General features: G+C 39.5%; 1 protein-coding gene and 1 long non-coding RNA gene across 2 annotated transcripts; one reads left to right on the forward strand and one right to left on the reverse strand.

The window, feature by feature from the left end:
- Positions 1 to 4765: 4765 nt before the first annotated feature.
- On the reverse strand, positions 4766 to 9961 carry si:cabz01007794.1 (uncharacterized). The gene is made up of 15 exons (XM_059524027.1): positions 9784 to 9961; positions 9511 to 9705; positions 9276 to 9374; positions 8744 to 8882; positions 8011 to 8654; positions 7681 to 7875; positions 7475 to 7573; positions 7033 to 7171; positions 6791 to 6917; positions 6709 to 6757; positions 6264 to 6458; positions 6014 to 6112; positions 5619 to 5757; positions 5371 to 5532; positions 4766 to 5078 (listed from the first exon to the last, which is right to left on the reverse strand). The coding sequence occupies exons 1-15, from the start codon at positions 9808 to 9810 to the stop codon at positions 5032 to 5034; spliced, it is 2355 nt and encodes a 784-aa protein (XP_059380010.1). The 5' UTR covers positions 9811 to 9961; the 3' UTR covers positions 4766 to 5031.
- A 1091-nt stretch (positions 9962 to 11052) lies between these two features.
- Positions 11053 to 12894, forward strand: LOC132113461 (uncharacterized). The gene is made up of 3 exons (XR_009425171.1): positions 11053 to 11666; positions 11703 to 11867; positions 12799 to 12894. It is a non-coding gene; the product is annotated as an uncharacterized LOC132113461 (long non-coding RNA).
- Positions 12895 to 15402: the final 2508 nt, after the last annotated feature.

Genomic DNA, 15402 nt, shown 5'->3' on the forward strand with positions numbered 1-15402 from the left:
ATTGATTACTCAGCTGGAGCGCAGGCTGAGAATCGCATTGTCATGTCATGACATCATCAGTCATGCCCTCTCTACGTTACGCAGACCACGCCCACTTAGATCAGATATCACATCACATCAACATCTCAGCTTGAGGGGTACTGAGGGTCATCGCTTTTGTCGTCAATAATTCGCGCCTAAAAACGTGTGGAAATCGCTAGTCGCGCCGCTTTCTCATTGTTTCCAAAGCGCTCGGACAGTTGCGCCCCTGAGGCGTCGAGCGTGTGTCACCGCGTGCACGTCGCGACCGCGTTGCTTCCATTATGAGCGTGCATACCGGTGGCGCATACATGGTGAGATAGGCCACATCGTGCTCGGCTTGCAGACAAGACTCTCGAATCTTATATTTTGCAAGTGCAATACCTTGTAATAGAGGTAATGACTTACGGATGTACTCTGAGAGAGAGATTGTGTGTGTGTGTGTGTGTGTGTGTGTGTGTGTGTGTGTGACTGAGAGAGAGAGAGAGAGAGAGAGAGTGAGAGAGAAACACACTCGTGCTTCACCTGATGAAGGAAACCCAAACTGAGTCTGACTCCAATCACAACCCCAACATTCAGAAACTAATTGACAAAAATCTGAAGTATAATTATGATGAAAAATGAATTTGAGCTCCAAACCAAACTCCAGTGTTAGTCGGCCCTAAACAGAACCACAAAACTGGCAAATTACTTATCACTCAAGCAATTAAAAGAAAGACAAATCCTTTCAAAATATCGACTCAGTGATCATGATTTGGAAATAGAGATTGGTAGACATAAAAGATCCTGGCTACCGAGAGAAGAGAGGCAAACACTGTGAGCTGAATCAAACAGAGGATGAGAAACACTTCCCAAATACAGCACTACAAGAGAAAACATTCTTCCCACAGTTTGAAGCTTTGAATCGTTCATTCTTGTCTCTAAATGACTCGGAGAAACTACTCTATATACTTGGAGAGAATGAGACGGCAGTCACAATAGCTACTAAATATTTATACACCATACACACCATACGAAAGGGATAATTTATTGTATTCAACTGTTTTATTTTATATTCTTAATTCTATATAATTACTATTATTAATATTAGAAATATTATCTGCTGCTGCTATTTTTATTGTATTTTATTGTAATCATATTTTATTCTGTATCTAAATGCTAAATTTGGCAATACTGTAACTCAAATGTCATGCCAATAAAGCAACTTGAACTTGAACTTGAGAGAGAGAGAGAGAGAGAGAGAGAGAGAGGAGAAATGTAAGAAAGTTTAATGTTGTATGTAAACTGTGTTTGAGGGGAAGTCGTGGCCTAATGGTTAGAGAGTCGGACTTGCAATCGAAAGGTTGTGAGTTCGAGTCTCGGGCCAGCAGGAATTGTGGGTGGGGGGAGTGCATGTACAGTTCTCTCTCCACCTTCAATACCACGACTTAGGTGCCCTTGAGCAAGGCATTGAACCCCCAACTGCTCCCCGGGCGCCGCAGCATAAATGGCTGCCCACTGCTCCGGGTGTGTGTTCACAGTGTGTGTGTGTGTTCACTGCTCTGTGTGTGTGCACTTCGGATGGGTTAAATGCAGAGCACAAATTCTGAGTATGGGTCACCACACTGGGCTGAATGTCATGTCACGTCACGTCGTTTGAGATAGATAGAGAGAGAGAGGGGGGTGTTCAGAGAGGAGTCTGTTGGATGTTTAGCTGTTATTTGTTTTATGGACTCAATGTTGAAAATGTAAAACATTTCTGTTGGCAGAAGTGAAAAATAAATAATTTTATGAAGTTACAATTTTGTTTGATTCCATGATGTATTTTACTGAACATGAGTATTTACAATGCAAATCCAAATTATTTTAATTTACTGTTACTTATATCTTGTCTTTAACTTTATTAAGATCAGATTCTGCAGGTAAAATTACAATAATAAGGTGACTTGACTTGGACTTGACTTGACTTACTACAGGACTTGACTTGACTTGACTTGACATAACTTGTGACTTGACTTGACTTGACTTGCCCAAGAAAAAAATACTTGGGACTTACTTGAGACTTGCACATGTGTGACTTGGTCCCATCTCTGTTAAATAGGCAGTTGGAATGAGATGCAGACGATCAGCGGCAACACCCACATGAAACAATCAACATGACGTAACATGAATACAGCTGGAGACGGTGCATTCATGAACCGTGACACATATTGTCTCTCACTTGTGCTGATCTCAGAGAGAAATCAAACTTTTAAAGACAAAAAAAGTTCTGTTTTTTCTTCTCTTATCCCTGAATTCTCTCTTTCTTTTCCAACATGAGTATTTCCTCCAAATTATGTAGTAAATGTTTTAGACTATGTTTATATATTTAGATTTATTATAAATATTAAACAGATAATTAAATCTGCTATTGTTTGTCATGACGGTGAAGTGTTATTATAACATGCAGAAAATAAAGTTGTTGGTGTTTTATTTTTCTGTCCTGCGTGACACTTCAGAAGGAAGATTTTCAGAGAGTTTAATTTTGTTACGAACGTTCTAAGCAAAGAATGTGATTTGTGCAAAGCAAAGTTCAGTGTTGTATTTGATTATTGGTGGCAGTAATTCATTCCGTGAGCACTGGAGGCATGGTCTCATGCTCTGAGGGAATTGTCAGCATGATGCTAGATGCCATTTTAGAAAGAAATATAACATCAACTGTCTGATCTTTAGGTAGGTAAAAGCTGTGGTTACTCACCTAACCATGGTTCCCTGAGATAAGGGAATGAGCAGTGTTGTCTTTTGATGACTTGTACGAGGTAACTCCTCTTTACTCTGTTACTGAAGCCTGGGCCCGTATCTATCAAGCTTCTCAAAGTGCCATTTTAGTCGTAAAGGTTTAGTTCACACAACATTTTAAATTAGGCTATAAACTACTCACCCTGAAGTAATCTGTGGTGTATATGACTTTCTTCTTTCAGACTACTAATATGTTTTAAACCATATTCATTTTAACTTCTGATATATGGTTTTCTGAGTGCACACATCCAAAGCACACACACAGAAAGCGGCTGTCACAGCATGTGAGTCCTAAACTATGTTCTCTTTCACACACAAGTTTACATTAAAAACACACAAAAGTTTCCAAAAGTTACAGAAAAGTTACTGTGTGTTAAATGTCTCCCTGGTTGGAAGATGAACTGAGGACATGATTATAGCACCTGAAACATGGAAAAGTCACCCTTAAGGGCACCTTAATGTTTACAAATTGACTTCAAAAAAAAAAAAAATAATAAAAATAAATAAATAAATATATATATATATATATATATATATATATATATATATATATATATATATACAAATAATAAAAAATAAATGCTCCAATACTGATTGTGAACGAAGATCACAAAGCAACAGATTAAAAATTACTGACATTAGTCCATATCACATTCACTGAATTGTGGTTTTATGCCTGGATTCCACGGTTACTTACATGATCTCCACATCTCAGTAATCACAGATCTATAGATACAGCAATATGGAGTACAACTACCAAGTGAACTAGTGCTGCGCCATGGATTGACCTCACACACACACACACACACACACACACACACACACACACACACACACACACACACACACACATCCAAAACGGTCTTGCATGCATTCTACAGTGCTAAATGTAATCGAAGCAATTTTTTTTCCTACCACAGGGTAGGCGTGCACACACACACACACACACACACACACACACACACAAAACTACCAGAAAATAGTCATATCACAAAGTAAATTTTTATTGAAACACATTCTTGTAAGTGTTAACAGTTCCCCAGGCAAATGTTTTACATTACATGACATGTACGGTGAGAGGAAGTGACAGAATGTGAGCTGGACACAGGTCACGGTTCCTTCAAACATATTGGGCTGCAAGTAACCCAGCGGGCACCTTGATATCAGTTGATCACAAATGTTAATCAATCAATTATGTCAGCCTGATCAAGTTTAAGTAGCATTTTATTATTATTATTATTATTATTATTATTTCTTAACTGGCTCCTCGGACAGCATTGATTTGCCACATATCCTTTTGAAACGTGTCCCAAAATCAAACTGATGTCAGAAACTAAATGTCCATTTTGCATCCACACACTCAAGCCCTTTTAAATGTCCATTCAATGGCAAAGATTTCTCTGCTGTTGAACACCACACATGTATATGGTGCTATGCTAACAGTAACAGAGGAGCCTCTGCTTCAAAAGCATTGACAATCTCAAGTTCTGTCACTTGCACTACATATAGTGTCCCCTATGTTTGAAAGTTCCACTGAGCTCTATTCGTAATGAAGGAACTTGCTTCCGTGGTTGCTTTTGTGAAACATACCCCTGCTTAATTGAATTTGCAACCATTTGACATCAACAAAGTTCTCCATTGCACTCTCCTTTCACTCTCCTAACTTTACATACTGTTTGCATTTAGCTTTGTTCTATGCTTGCCTTAAACCCTTATGATTATACTGCTGAAAGTACACATAGACAGAGAGAGAGAGAGAGAGAGAGAGAGAGAGATCTAGGAGTTTCATTGTTTACATGAACAGTTTATTATATATTCTTTTTCTTCAAATAAAAATATACATGTGACTTTAAAACAGTTTTGAGGCAACAGCTGCAGATATAAATTAAGACATTTAAAAATAATCATCTTTAATAATTTCAGCCACTTGGTGGCATCATACTTGCATAAATAGACCATTTTATTTCATTTTTTTTATTATTAATTTCAGGCCCTCTCTGTGAAGGAACCAAGCAGTACGTTATTAGAATATGAACACTAATGCTCACAAAAACACTCTCAAACATAACCTCTCTCCCACATACACACAGGTCACAAAAATGGTGTATTGCCGTCTTCCCAACATTTTCAGCTCTTTTCTTCACTGTTCTCAAAGTCCCAATATTGCACAGTTACATATACTTCAGTGTTGGGTTCATCAAGCGTTCAAGGCTCATTGCCCAATTTCAGAAAGTAAATGATGTGTTCGCAGTATCCTTACAACAGGAGGACTGCAAGGATCCCTGAGAGAATTAGCAGAGCAGCTGGAAAGACAAGAAAAAGGAATAAGTCATTTGTTAAAGAACTCCAAATGCTTTATCTTTTTGCCCAGGTAACTGACTCTTGAAAAGCACATCACGAAAATGATAATACTTCTATTGGCTAGACCTGTTCGTTGGGCAAATATGTACAGTATCATGCACCAATTCATTTCAAATAAGAGCATTTAGCAGCTAAAGAGTAGTCCTTTTGTGTCACTCTTTCTAACACACAGTAGAGATTTTCTCTCGAAATGCAGATTCTGCCTGGCCTGGTGTGGCCATATAGAGTTCTTACCCTGAGATGCAGCGTGATGCAGTGCATTGCTCCCTGCTGTTGTAGCAGGTTTTACTGTAGTAGAAACCACAGTAGTGGGTGTTATGACCTCTGAGCTGTTAGTGTTGGTTAGATCAACCTGTGAATTTGTAGACAGTCGTGTGACTGGTGACCCTAGAGTGCCTGTGGAAATGGAAACAAAGAAAGCATTTAAATTTTGCTACAACCTGGAATCTCCTTCAGAACTTTTTTCGTAGTGTCACTCTTACCGTTTGTATAGTTGCCAGTGAAGATATAGAGGAAAGTACTTGTATTTGCCGCACGGGCAGTGCTGCTGAGACCCGCAGCTACAAAAATGCACTGAATCCTAGTGCTGTTCACAGAGCCACGGAAGGATCCGGGGTTAAACTGCAAGACAAAACAAGTACAAATGTCACAGTGATGGAGGTGTTCCTTCACTTCAAGCATTCCATTAACCCTCCAGCTCTACTCTGGGTTTGAACAAACATTTGCATTGTTACTGTTCTACTGTATAGTTGTCCCAGAATGCTTTGTTCTTTAAAGCCATACAAATTGCTGTTCATTACCACATCATTTATGGTCAATAATCTTTTGTGCAAAGCTTGGTAATAAAAGAAACTGCTCTGTAAAAGGGTTTTCTTACAGACTTATCCGGAGTCAGAATGGTATTATTCAGCGTGGCACGGATGAACCTCGCCACACCATTGTCGTTGACACAAGAATAGACTGTGTCATTATCACCCTGTGAGAAGAAAAGTTAGAGAAGTCTGAGAACCCAAATCTGAGATTTAGTTTTTTGTCCAAAACCAGATTTTTAAATATATTTATTTATGTATTTATTTATTTATTTTATTACAAGGATATATAAGGAATACATTTTATGTTTTTCTGACCTTCTTGTCTCGAGACAAGCCAACTGCAATGTAACCAGGTGTATCCCCGCTGAGCTCAAAAGTGAGATTGTCAGAGTTTCCGTTCACTCTTCTTGTGGAGGCAAAAAAGCAGCTACTTGAGCTGGATGGATCACAGTCGGCTGGAGTGGAGAAACATGCCCTGTCCTTCTTACAGTTGTCTTTGGTGACCTTGTCCTGCAAAGTTATGTTGATATTAGCCTTGAAATGCAATGCGGAAATTCATATACATCTGTTAAGAATGTTTACAAATTGCATAAAATCTCAAGTAAATTCAAGCTTAAAAAAAAAATACTATAATAATTAGGCATCCAACACAATAGCTGTTATCATTGACTCCACAAACATTTTACTTCAACTTCACCACAAATAGCAACACAATCGTAAATATGAACAAAAACGGTCTTGCCAGTCTGTTACCACTTACATTGGTTGTGCCATTATTAGCTGTAGATATTCCGGATGGAGTAGATGCAGTGGTGTTTAATGCTACAGTGACATTAGATGCGGTGGTGTTTGGGGATGTAGTGGTGGCATTTATACTGGGTGTTATTACTGATACATCTGTGCTGTTAGGGTTGCTTAAGTCCACTGACCCATTTGTGGCTAGTCTAGTCACTGGAGAATCCAGAGAACCTGGAAAAGGAGTAAAGAGAGGAGTAAGAATTACGTTTGCAAAATAAATTGATAAAATAAAATAAATACGTCATGATAATAATAATTTATCACTTGATCAATGTGTCACACTCACCATTTGAGACGGTTCCTGTTAAAAAGAAGACAAAACTATCTGTGGTTGCAGCACGGGCATTGCTGCTGAGACCTGCAGCAGTGAAAATGCACTGAATCTTTTTTCCAATCATCGAACCACGGAAACTTCCAGGGTTTAACTGCAGCAAGACAGAAATAATATTTCTGAATATTAAACTGCAAAGATGGCAAGTAACCTACATCTAATGTGGCATATACAGTGCTGTGAGAAAGTCTATTTTAGTACATTTTTAAGTATTATTGCATTTTTACACAGATTTTAGAGGCAACATTTGATTCCTGTGTGGACATTACCATTCACATTTTTTCATATACTACCATATTGTTTACTGTTAAGAATATCCCTTGCTTATATTGGCATAGTATAGAGTATAGAGAACTATAGAGAAGTATAGAGAAGGCTCTCTGAAAAATGGTCTTACTGTGCTATCCTGAGTCAGTATTTGATTGTTGAGTGTGGAACGGAAAAACTTCAGTTCATTATTGACTGCGGCACAAGAATAGACAGTGGCTCCTTGACCCTGAAGATGAAAAAAGTAAATTTGTCAGGGAACCTTAGTTTGGGTTTTTAATTACAGTGCTTGATTATTATATTTAATCATTTAAAAAAATGGATTTGATCACTTACACTTTTGTCTCGAGAGAGGCCTGCTCCAATGTAACCATCTGTCTCCCCACTGAGCTCAAAAGTAAAATTATTTGCATTTCCACTTACTCCTCTTGTGGAGAGGAAATAGCAGGAACCTTGTGCCCCTGGATTACAGGAAGGTGGAGCGGAGAAACATGCTCTATCTCTCTTGCAGTTATCCCTGCCAGTGATTTCCTTCAGTAAACAAAGTCAAATTAGATGGAAAACGTAAGTGCTGGGTTTACAAGCTAACTTGTAAAAGTAATTTTTATCATTTAAATACAAATTTCACTTCAACAGTCAGGATGGTAAATAAGGGAAAAGGCTTACCAATGGTGGGTTATTGGTGTAGCCGTTGGCCAAGGTATTAGAGCCTGACGGTTTTGGGGTTAAGTTTGTGGTTATGTTGGCAGGGCGTGTTTGAGTCATGTTGGCGGTCGTGTTGGGAGGACGCGTCTGGGTCAAGTTCGCAGTCGTGTTGAGGGGACCCATTTGGGTCATGTTGGCGGTCATGTTGGGAGGACGCGTCTGGGTCAAGTTTGCAGTCGTGTTGAGGGGACCCATTTGGGTCATGTTGGCAGTCGTGTTGGGAGGACGCGTCTGGGTCAAGTTTGCAGTCGTGTTGAGGGGACCCATTTCGGTCATGTTGGCGGTCATGTTGGAAGGACGCGTCTGGGTCAAGTTTGCAGTCGTGTTGAGGGGACCCATTTGTGTCATGTTGGAGGTGGCGTTGGGAGGACGCGTCTGGGTCAGGTTTGCAGTCGTGTTGAGGGGACCCATTTTTGTCACATTGGCATTCATGTTGGGAGGGACAGTCCGGGTCAGGTTCGTAGATGGTGTAGTGGTTGATATTGATGTGGTATTAGATACAGTGGCATTTGTACTGGTTATTACTGATACATCTGTGCTGTTAGGGTTGCTTAAGTCTACTGACCCATTGGTGGCTAGTTTACTGACTGGAGATTCAAGAGAACCTGGAAATAGGATTAGATGGAAGAAAATGGTTTCATTCTGCCTCAAAACATAATATATGTAAGTCACTTGATCAAAGTTTTGCACTCACCATTTGATACACTGCCTGTTAAAAGGAAGACAAAAGTTTCTGTGGTTGCAGCACGGGCTATGCTGTTGAGACCTGCAGCATTGAAAATGCATTGAATCTTTTTGCCAATCACTGAGCCACGGAAGCTTCCAGGGATGAACTGTGACACAACAGAAGGATATTACTTAATGTTACACTGCAACGATGGCACAGAAACTGTTTCTGAGTTATTAAGCATACAAACAATCCTAGCTCAGAATAGCTAAAAAAACCACGAAATGTAAGTATATTCAGTGTAGTGAAGTACCTAAACACTTGTTAAATGTTGTGGCATTAAAATGACTTGAAATGCACATTCATGCTTAAAAGTCTACAAATATCACAGAACAAAACTTTAAGGAGTTGGACACAATTCTTCCTCAACAGTAAATAACTATAAGAAGGCAGTTGATGGTGTTATTGCTGGATGTTATTGACTAGAGGATGAGGAAGTCAAAGCTAGTATCTTTTAATCAGCTTTTATGCATTACCGGTTTTAGAAAAAGAGCCTTACTGTATTATCCTGAGTCAGAATTTGATTGTTCAGCGTGGAACGAATCAACTTCAGTGCACCATTGATATTGGCGCAAGAATAGACGGTGGCACCCTGACCCTATGAATGAGAAAAGTTGATTAGTCAGGCAACCAGAATGCCATTCAGTTTAACAGAGTGTAATGTTTAATAGTTAAGGACTTTTTTTTTTTTAAAGAAATGTCTAATGTAAAAGCAACTTGATATAATCTCTTACACTGATGTCTCTAGAAAGGCCAGCTCCAATGTAACCATCTGTCTCTCCACTGAGCTCAAAAGTAAAATTATTTGCATTTCCGCTTACTCCTCTTGTGGAGAGGAAATAGCAGGAACCTTGTGCACCTGGATTACAGGAAGGTGGAGCGGAGAAACATGCTCTATCTCTCCTGCAGTTATCCCTGCCAGTGATTTCCTGCAATAGAAAAGAACTTGAGCTTTAACAGCTGAGATTGCCATTTACATTTTTAAACAGAAAAAATAAATGACTTACTATTGATTGAGTATTAGAACTTGACATTGTTATAATGTTTGTTACAGTGATGGGGCCTGACTGTGTTGGGTTTGTGGTGATGTTGGATGGCCGTGTCTGGGTCAAGTTGGTTATGTTGGGAGGCCGTGTTTGGTTCAGGGTGGAGGTTATGTTTGGAGGCCTGGTTAAGGGCGGGATGTTGGTTATGTTGGGAGGCCGTGTTTGGTTCAGGGTGGTGGTTATGTTTGGTGGCCGTGTTAGGGGGGGGATGTTGGTTATGTTGGGAGGCCGTGTTTGATTCAGGGTGTTGGTTATGTTTGGTGGCTGTGTTAAGGGCAGGAAGTTGGTTATGTTGGGAGGCCGTGTTTGGTTCAGGGTGGTGGTTATGTTAGGAGGCCGTGTTAGATGCGGAATGTTGGTTATGTTGGGAGGCCGTGTTTGGTTCAGGGTGGTGGTTATGTTTGGAGGCCTGGTTAAGGGCGGGATGTTGGTTATGTTGGGAGGCCGTGTTTGGTTCAGGGTAGTGGTTATGTTAGGAGGCCGTGTCAGGGGCGGGATGTTGGTTATGTTGGGAGGCCGTGTTTGGTTCAGGGTGGTGGTTATGTTTGGAGGCCTGATTAAGGGCGGGATGTTGGTTATGTTGGGAGGCCGTGTTTGGTTCAGGGTGGTGGTTATGTTTGGAGGCCTGGTTAAGGGCGGGATGTTGGTTATGTTGGGAGGCCGTGTTTGGTTCAGGGTGGTGGTTATGTTAGGAGGCCGTGTTAGAGGCGGGATGTTGGTTATGTTGGGAGGCCGTGTTTGGTTCAGGGTGGTGGTTATGTTTGGAGGCCTGGTTAAGGGCATGATGTTGGTTATGTTGGGAGGCCGTGTTTGGTTCAGGGTGGTGGTTATGTTAGGAGGCCGTGTCAGGGGCGGGATGTTGGTTATGTTGGTAGGCCGTGTTTGGTTCAGAGTGGTGGTTATGTTTGGAGGCCTTGTTAAGGGCGGGATGTTGGTTATGTTGGGAGGCCGTGTTTGGTTCAGGGTGGTGGTTATGTTTCGAGGCCGTGTTAGGGGCGGGATGTTGGTTATGTTGGGAGGTCGTGTTTGGTTCAGGGTGGTGGTTATGTTAGGAGGCCGTGTTACGGGTGGGATGTTGGTTATGTTGGGAGGCCGTGTTTGGTTCAGGGTGGTGGTTATGTTAGGAGGCCGTGTTAGGGGGGGGGTGTTCGTTATGTTGTGAGGCCGTGTTTGGTTCAGGGTGGTGGTTATGTTAGGAGGCCGTGTTACGGGTGGGATGTTGGTTATGTTGGTAGGCCGTGTTTGGTTCAGGGTGGTGGTTATGTTTGGAGGCCTGGTTAAGGGCGGGATGTTGGTTATGTTGGGAGGCCGTGTTTGGTTCAGGGTGGTGGTTATGTTTCGAGGCCGTGTTAGGGGCGGGATGTTGGTTATGTTGGGAGGCCGTGTTTGGTTCAGGGTGGTGGTTATGTTAGGAGGCCGTGTTACGGGTGGGATGTTGGTTATGTTGGGAGGCCGTGTTTGGTTCAGGGTGGTGGTTATGTTAGGAGGCCGTGTTAGGGGGGGGGTGTTCGTTATGTTGTGAGGTCGTGTTTGGTTCAGGGTGGTGGTTATGTTAGGAGGCCGTGTTAGGGGCGGGATGTTGGTTATGTTGGAAGGCCGTGTTTGGTTCAGGGTGGTGGTTATGTTTGGAGGCCGTGTTAGGGGCAGGATGTTGGTTATGTTGGGAGGCCGTGTTTGGTTCAGGGTGGTGGTTATGTTAGGAGGCCGTGTTAGGGGCGGGATGTTGGTTATGTTGGAAGGCCGTGTTTGGTTCAGGGTGGTGGTTATGTTTGGAGGCCGTGTTAGGGGCAGGATGTTGGTTATGTTGGGAGGGCGTGTCTGGGTTTGGTTTGAGGTCATGGTGAGTGGGAGTGCCTGGGTGATGTTCGTGGTCATGTTAGAAGATATCCAGCCTCCTGTGGAGTTGCTACTGCTCATGGTATTGTTCCCATTGACTCCAATCATCACGCATGCTATCCCCAGGATAGCCACATAGATCCAATTGCTCCTCATCAGTTACGTTTATTTGCTTATATATCTGTTAATCCTGCAGTTTTTTTTTACCTGTAATCAACAATTTAAATTACATAATTCAGCTTGTATACTCAACACCAACAACAAAAAAATAAACATTTTAGGTTATTTAACATATATTTAAAAAGCAATTAATGGCAGGCAGACTTTATTTGAAATACTTTATCTTTCATTGGATTTATCATTCATTTCATTGCAGACACAAACAAACATTAGCCTGGATTCTCAATTCACCCTAGTTTATCAGAGCTTATTAAGTAATATGTTATTGATAAATTTTAAGTCACTTTAACATTAACAATTAAACCTTAACACTAAGATATGAGTGTTGCTTAACATCTTTACATTGCTTTGTGCCAGCAGTGGTTGGTGTTTTTTTTTTTTTTTTGTAGCAATTAAGATGCTGTCTTAGCTATACTAGTAAAGTATGCAATCTAAGAAGTTGAGCTTAACTAATGTGTATTTTCAATTGTTAAATGCACACAAGTGTTACACCCCAGTATTTACTACACAGTGTAACCATTTAACTTCCTTACTATGGTAAAGAGCAACAAGAGCAAATTTATAAAATTTGATGAATCTTCAAAACTCATCCTCAAATATATATATATATATATATATATATATATATAAAAATAGAAAATAAAAAAAACAGATAAAATAAAAAGCACCAGCTTGCACTTGTATACAAAGGCATAGGAAGACACAGTGGTTCCAACAGATATTTGGACACATATATTTTTGTTATCTGATGCAATGACATTCAGACATTAGGCGACCCTCCTACATGATGTAAGGTATGTATATCAAAGTATCATGCCATTTCTGATTGTATGAATAGACTTAATCTGTTAAGTCTTTGTATAATGCAATGTCATTACACAAATCTTTCTCTGGATTCCCGGTAGTGTAGTCTAAAAGTAACATATGCTTGTTAAGAAAGTTTAAAGCATTTCTTACCAGTGTCTGAGATGTTCTGGGAGTTTAGGATCAATGATGGAGGTGTCAGAACTTCTCTGGCTTTAACAATTCACATTCAGGGTGGGACCTGAAGGGTTGGACACACCGGTTTCAACTTCAATTCTTTTTTTTTTTTTACTTCAGACTTCGTCATTTGCACAATCGAACGTAAAAGCAAAATCAACAAACATTATTATAGCGGGAGTAGCTCTGCAGCTCATATTGATACATTCCTGCTACGCCTTTCAGTTCAACTACTACAGCTTTTCCAGTGACGCTGTAAAATAACTGAAATAATCACAGCTTTTTTTTTTTTTTTTTTTGTGTACCATCATCAAGTGATGCACTGGATTGACAAGTTTTCTTCTTCAGAAAAATATTCTGACAAATACTGTTAATTTTCTCACTAAATAACCACCTGTAAGTAAATATATTTGTTTGTTATTTTGATACATAATCAGCATAATACAAGTAAAAACACAAAATATACTTCACTTTATAAAATTAATCAAATAAATAAATGAAGACAAAAAGACTGATAAATCTCACAGACTCATTGTCAGATGTTTTTTCTCATATACTGTTTGAAGCCAATGCCATACTAATGTAACATGTTCTTATAGTAGTAATTTGTATTTTGGCTAGCATGTTAAAAAAGGGGTTATTGCAGTACTGTATGTCAGAGTTGAGAGATGTCGTCTAATCACTGCCTCCAGCCTTTGTTCAACAGTATGTGCAAACTCTTCTGCAAACGTTCACTCAGGGTGAGGTTTACAAATATGCTCTGTTGTTTCCAGTCGTTTGCAATTTGATGTCAGAGCAAGATGTCATCCATCAAGAATTACCTTGAAAGCAATAAAGGGACAACATCCCATTTGTTCTTTTCGGCACTGTTACTTCTATTTTAGGTAACTTTACTCAACCCTGTCTGGAGTGTTATGGATTTTATGTAAGATCTACAGCATTGATGAAATAGATCAGCAAGTTATTTTTGAGCTGTTTTACCAGTTTCCCTATCATAGTTATATAGATATATCAAAGTGACTGCGCTGATAGAAGTTTACACCCAGACAAAAGACAAATATGTGAAATATGTGAGGCTCCAAATACAAATCACAAACTTACAGTCATGTGCATGATCGGGACTGGCGTCCAAAGTATTTGGTTTCTTTCACACACCTTTTGTCACTTATCTTCAGACTGGCAACATGTACAACCCCGCAAAACTGTTTTAAATAGCTTGACGTGAAGAATTTTCTTGACTAGTCTTCTCCTCGGTTTATACTAAAGCAACAGATGCATGCAATCTATATTATCATATGTAGCGTATTATTTCAACCCCTACAGCATCTGAATCATGTAATTCTGTGGACTTTTACTATGTATTTGATTCAGAGATCCATCAAATGTTCATCAAATGAAGTTTAGCTTCAAATAAAACCATCGCTGCTCAGGTTTAACAGCAATCCATCACTCTCCGGCTGATGGTTCTCCAAAGCAAAGTCAAACACAAAACCAATGCGTTTAATTGGTGTTACATAGACGAGACTACACTAACACCAACAGTGGAGAAGTATCTTTGACAACAGTCCAGTAAATATGTTTTGATAATGTTCCTATATATATATATATATATATATATATGTAAATTAACACATGAACACACCTTTATGCACAACGCAGATCGCGTCGTGTTCTGACACAACAAGTTCTTTTCTTCTCTGAGAGACAAAAGAAGGTGCATCACTGAGCAAAGATAGCACACTTACGTTAGCAGCGTGTTCAGCAGTCAGTGAAGCTGCTCGGGCCTGTCAGAAACAATAACACTAATACTAGGATGAGCATGAAAGACATATCTCTGACACTGCGAAAAAATATGTCAATAGGGGAAAATTCATAAAAATTGATAAGGTACTGGTTATTTCCATTATCCTTTAAGTGTTTTAACCAAAAGAAAATTATTACTGCTAAATCTTTCAGAAATTAAGTTTATTTATCTTGTTAAGACACAAAATGTGTCACTTATAGATGTATTCTCTCAGAACAAATCCTATTATCATAATTTGACTTCATATTAAATTAGCTTAAACAATGTTAGAAAGCAGGATGTAAATAGCCGAAGATGATGCTTTTTTGATGTAAGCCTCTTCTGGATGTTGTAAGAACGATCAAAGAGTGCCAAATATCCTGATTATGCAAATGAGGGAATCTTTACAATAAGAGACAAAAGCTGTTTTGGGTGGGATGATGCAACTGGAGTTCAACTATAGAAAGACAAATATTATTTTTCAAACGTCATGTGTGGCTTTTTGATAAATTAATAAATTAATAAATAAATAAATACAAATAAAACACCCAAACTACACTGACAGATGTTTTGGCTCAACTTTGCTTATTCAAAGATAAATATTACAAATAATCTCAAATCCATCCACATGAAGTCAGAAAGTATTAATATTACAGACTAGAGAAACCTGATACTGGCAGGTAAATGAGCAACAGTAAACAGACTGGTTCATGCTTTCTTCCCATGAAGATTCACATGATGAAGTTTCTTGCATCCAGGAAATGACTCAGCACTGATGGAACACAGTGATTGTAAAGCTT

The sequence above is a fragment of the Carassius carassius genome, chromosome 3 (assembly GCF_963082965.1).
Source record: "Carassius carassius chromosome 3, fCarCar2.1, whole genome shotgun sequence".
NCBI classification, from domain to species: Eukaryota; Metazoa; Chordata; class Actinopteri; order Cypriniformes; family Cyprinidae; genus Carassius; species Carassius carassius.

Coding starts and splice junctions, on each gene's coding strand:
- si:cabz01007794.1 (XM_059524027.1), bottom strand. CDS start 9,810: ATGTCAAGTTCTAATACTCAATCAATA. Junction 8,655..8,743: donor AACAGGCAGTGTATCAAATG/GTGAGTGCAAAA, acceptor TCCTATTTCCAG/GTTCTCTTGAATCTCCAGTC. Junction 6,113..6,263: donor GCTTGTCTCGAGACAAGAAG/GTCAGAAAAACA, acceptor TTCTTCTCACAG/GGTGATAATGACACAGTCTA.